Source organism: Vespa crabro, chromosome 8 (genome assembly GCF_910589235.1).
Source record: "Vespa crabro chromosome 8, iyVesCrab1.2, whole genome shotgun sequence".
Lineage (NCBI taxonomy): Eukaryota > Metazoa > Arthropoda > Insecta > Hymenoptera > Vespidae > Vespa > Vespa crabro.
In genome coordinates this window covers 4,486,732-4,491,731 of record NC_060962.1, presented here as the reverse complement: position 1 = coordinate 4,491,731, position 5,000 = coordinate 4,486,732, and the positions used below count along the sequence as shown (strand labels likewise).

The window sequence follows — 5,000 nt, the reverse complement described above, 5'->3', positions numbered from 1 at the left end:
AACAATGTAGGGATGGTTGGGCGTGACAGGCTGGCCTCACGGCACCTAACAAATCGTCGTGAATTTCCTTGTTAAATCGATCTACAACACATACTAAGACTTTCTGTGATAGTGGCCTACTCGAGTCAGATAATGGCTCCTATAATCCATGTTGAATTTAATTTTGACGAGTGCCACTCGAACGAGATGGTCCGCTACTCGAGTAGAGAGATGTTCTCGTTCTACTCGAGGAAGAAGTGTATCAAAAGAAAAAAAAAAAAAAAAAAAAAGAAAAAGAAAATGAAAAAACGAAAGAAAAAAAAGGAGAATAAGAAGTAGAGAAGAGGAAAAAAAAGAAAAGAGAAAGAAAAAAAAGAAGAAGAATGAAACGAATGTAAAGTGCATGTGAGCAATGTTAAGAGAATAACGAAAACTCGCAAGCTGCGGTGTCCGAGTGGTTAAGGAGTCAGACTCGAAATCTGATGGGCTATGCCCGCACAGGTTCGAATCCTGTCCGCAGCGAAATTTAAAAAGAGAAAAAAATTGGAAGAGAGAGAGGTGAATTTTTTTTTCTTTCTTTCTTTCTCTTATATACATTTAAACAAAAATTTTTTTCCATTATTTCCTTAAAAAAGAAAGACTTTAAATACCGAGCTAACCTTAATTATTAATTGTTCGTGGAAAAATAAAGGAAAAGAGGAAGATTAATTTCTGCAACGTAAAAAATCAAACGTATATATATATTGTCGTCATTCAATATGAGAGAACTTTGATTTAAAGGAATATAAATATTTTAATGTTTAAGATATCTATAAAGTAGTCACCTGAATCTTGTTGCTGTGCATATCCAGCGATGTCAACGGGATGACCATTAATAACGAGATCTCTCATGCAACCGACATAGCCTTGTCGCAATGTACCAGTCCATAGAACTGGTGGGACCGTCAATGGAGCGAAGGGTGCTCCTACTCCACCGATGTAAAGCAATCCATCCAAATCGAGTTGGGTCGAATCGCCTGACCGAAAGAAATGTACTTGATGTTCGATCGGTCGTTATGAAATTTATAGAAACGTTATGTACTTCGTTTCTTTTGAGGAATCTACGCGTAGAGGGAAAAAGGAAGAGGAAAAAAAAAAGAAAGAAAGAAAGAAATAAAGAAAAAAATGAAAGAAAGAAAGGAAAGAAAAAAGGAAGAAAGCGGCAGGAGAGGGAGGGGGAAGAATGCGTTCGCGCTTGAAAAATATCAGATAAAATTTGTTCATCGAACGGCACTTATATGCTTCCAAATGAATTTGCAACGAGTAATAGAAAGAGGGTAAAAGAGAGAGAGAGAGAGAGAGAGAGAGAGAGAGAGAGAGAGAGAGAGAGAGAAATAGACCAAAATCACTGGATTGCTCGTAGGGAGAAATTTTAAAGTTGACTTTTCCGAACAAATTATCGTTCGTTTAATTTTGAATATCCGCCGACTATCAACGGTGAGAGATTGAGCACGTAGGTTGACAATTTTTGGTTTAGATTGTATTGCTCTTTTATATTTTCACAATTACTAGACAAATCAAGTAGATAAACTCGCGATTTGTCAAATTAACGAGAAATTCGAGAGGCGAAGTAGATTCGCCCTCTCTTTTTCCCTTTTCAACGAGAAATACAAGTATCGAATAAACATGTTCCCTATTGATTTTTGTATTTCTATATTTTCGTTTTTTTACATTGCTCTTTTTTTTTCTTTTTTTTTTCTTTTTTTTTTTAATTATTGTTTCAAATTTTTTTCTTTTTTTTCTCTAATCATCTTTTTATTTCCTTCTTTCAAGTGAACGAGTGAGAGTAAGAGGACGAAATAAAAATAATAATGAAAGAGAGAGAGAGAGAGAGAGAGAGAGAGAGAGAGAGAGAGAGAGAGAGAGAGGGTAGAGATGGGTCTTTAGCACTTCGTAAACATGACGCTTGGTAGACAAATGCGATTAAAAATCTAGAAACTCTTTTTGCAATTAGACCAAGCTCGATGGTTTATAGTTTCGAAGGATGAGGGTCGATGGATAAAATAAATTTTCGAATGTCGAGAGATGTGAAAAGTTATCGATTGGGTTTGTACTCTTGATTCGTGCCAAGGAACATGGTACGGTGTTAGATAGTTCGAAGAAGAACCCATCGACTTTCTCAAGTCGGTAGGGGTTTACGTGCCGGTATTATTCAGAGAAACGCGAGCTTGACGAATGAAAGACATACCCCGGAAGTCACGGAAAGTCACGAAACTTGGTTGGTAGATATTCGGATGGTGGTTACATATACGATGGGCTCGACGTTTACAGAGAAAGTCCGTCTTTCAACGATGGCCTCGCGAAGTAAAAGACATCTTGGCGATCGTCAAGCAGGAGGAGGAGGAGGAGAAAGAGGAAAAGGATGAGGAGGATGAGGAGGACTTAAAGGAATATGGAGTAAGATGTGAAGTGGTAGGTCGAGTGTGTACGAATAGAAGGATAAGAGGGGGATGAGGAGAAGAAGGAGGAGAACTGAACAACCCGATATTCCTTCTTGCTAAAGTTCGAGCGGTAGATATTATTCGAGGCGTAGACTAGTGTTGAGCTACGATGAAGGACCTACACCCGGAAACTCCAAACTTCCTGTTTATTTATAGGTTTAATAAAGCCGTAGAAAGTCCACGAAATGTACTTCGTGTCCTCGTTCGCCAGGCTCTCGAGTTTCGAAAATTATTAACGGCATTTGTTTCCCAGATACCTACCGACCAACCGTTCGGCCGTTGTGTCTTCTTCCATTGTGTCTCTTAATTAGCGAACTTATATATATATTTTTTTTTTGTAAAAAGGAAAGAGAAGAAAAAAGAAAAAAAAAAGAAAAAAGAGAGAGAGAGAGAGAGAAATATTCCAAGTAGAGTAAAATTTACGAAAGAGAAAGTTCTATTACAAATAGAGAATTCGAGGATCGTCGACACCATTTACGTGTATGTACCTTTAAGAGTCTTACGAAAAATCGATCGCGTTCCTCGAAGCTAGCCTAGTAGCACTTTCACAGTGCTAGGCAGAGTTATTTTTCAGTGGTCGCTACTGTCTGGCCGAGTGAGAGCGGTTGGTTAGTTGCTCCAACAGATAAGTGTACTCGAGCATGTAACTCTGAATTACGAGTGCCTCTTTTGCCCTTTCTACGTTCCCAATCTCGTCTGTCTGTCTCTCCGTTCGTCCGTCCGTCCGTCCGTCTTTCTATCTCTATCTCTTTCTTCTTTCTCTTTTTTTTTTATCTCTTTCCGTTCTTCATTTCATCCTGCAACGTCGTAGCCGAGAAGAAACGAGTGTTATATGCATGCTGGGGGGATATGCTTTAGCGATAAAACACAATGTGTCCGACACAGGACATAGGGAAAAATTGATTTACGATTCGTATAAGAGAAAAAAGAAGAGGAAAAAAAACAAAAGAAAAAGAGAGAGAGAGAGAAAAAAGAAGAAGTAGTCACCTGGTGTACGAAATTCTACGGTAGAGTCGTCGACAGTAACACGACCATCCCTGTCGACACGTCGTAGGGCCACATCATGCCATACACCATCGTCAACTCGTTGCTTCGATGCTCTCACCTTTACAGATCCACTTCCAAGATCGGCATGGAGATAAAGGTGTCCACCTAAGATCTCAAATGCGAAGAGATCTTCCTGCGTGCGTGTATGTATTTGTATGCATGTGTTTTTGCGTGTAAGAGAGAACAAAAGAGAGAATAAAATTTATTCAAGTATTTTTTTTCTTCTTTCTCCTGAGTTTCATTGCATCCCATTGTACACTGTCATCACATTATTTTCACAATCTAATATATATTATTATCATTGTCGTTGTATTTATTATTTATATATGATTATTTAATGTGACATTTGTAATAACGAAAAATGACCCGATATACCGTTCTTTTTTCCTTTTTCTTTTATAATAAGAATCAATTGAAATTATTTTCAATATCAAAAGAGTTAAATTAGGATAGAGACAATGAAGAGGTATTATCCATTTAAAAAGTGAAATTATTTACATCCTTGGGAGTAATGTCCTCGGGAGAATATCCTTATGAAAAATGAATCACTTTAATATGTAGCAATAAAGTAAAGATTTACTAGCTTACTTTGTAAATTAGTGCTCACTGTTTCCTAAAGTAGGTTAAAGAAAGGATGCTATTTTAAAGTTGTGACGGGTGGTCCGACATTGCCGTCACCTATTTTAAAGTTTTACCGCACGTTGATAGAATCACTAATAATCTTTACTTTATTATATTAAATCGTTACGTATATAATCACGACAGAAGAAAAATCGACCGTTACATCGTCGTTATCACAGCCCGATCGAGATAACAATGATTTGAGAAATATGCGTAAAAAAAAAAAAGGAAAAGAAGAAAAAAAAGATATAAAAATAAAAAACGACTATTCGATTTGTATGAAAAAAAAAAAAAAGAAAAAAAACATCATAAAAATGTTCGGACATAATGCGAATTGACAAGTTCTTTGATAACAAAAGGACGAATTTGGATTTTGAATATATTTCGAAAATTTTCGATGATGTTTCTTGTCAAAATAATCCGAACAGCATTGAACTATGGTACAATCGAAAATGCATGCCCTGTCGTTGTCGGTCATAGAGACCGGCCTAAAGGTAATTTAATAACTGATGCATAAATTTTGAACTTTTCCCAACGCCTACGCGTCCTTTTCCTCTCAAGCGATGAATTTGCTTGCTCGTTTTTCCACCAATGTGAATTTTATTGATACCGGTTATAAAACTTTAGAGAATCGTTTATGAATCGGACGATTCGTTCGCTGCTCTCGCGGCAATTTATTGATTTCACGCTGGTCCTGTTCGATTTTCTCGTTTTCTCTCTATACATATTATTCCTCTTACTTATATATTTTCATTCATTCATTCATTCATTCATTCATTTATTTATTTAATAATTTTTTCTTTTCTTTTTTTTTCTCTTCTCACTTCTAAATATGTATATCGTCGGGTCGAATTAGAAGAGATATTTATCACA

At 36.6% G+C, this 5,000-nt stretch overlaps 1 protein-coding gene and 1 non-coding gene across 10 annotated transcripts in view; one reads left to right on the top strand and one right to left on the bottom strand.

Moving 5' to 3' along the window:
• LOC124426149 (neurexin-1) overlaps positions 1 to 5,000 on the bottom strand; it is a 261,069-nt gene that overhangs the window by 86,846 nt on the left and 169,223 nt on the right. For all 9 annotated transcript variants that reach the window (XM_046967481.1, XM_046967482.1, XM_046967485.1 and 6 more), the window contains 3 exons: positions 3,447 to 3,639; positions 804 to 995; positions 1 to 45 (listed from right to left, as the gene is read on the bottom strand). The exon at positions 1 to 45 is cut by the window's left edge and continues 102 nt beyond it. In XM_046967481.1, the coding sequence (XP_046823437.1) occupies positions 1 to 45; positions 804 to 995; positions 3,447 to 3,639 (430 nt within the window). The remainder of the gene's footprint in view (positions 46 to 803; positions 996 to 3,446; positions 3,640 to 5,000) is intronic.
• Positions 420 to 501, top strand: Trnas-cga. Its single transcript has one exon. It is a non-coding gene; the product is annotated as a tRNA-Ser (tRNA).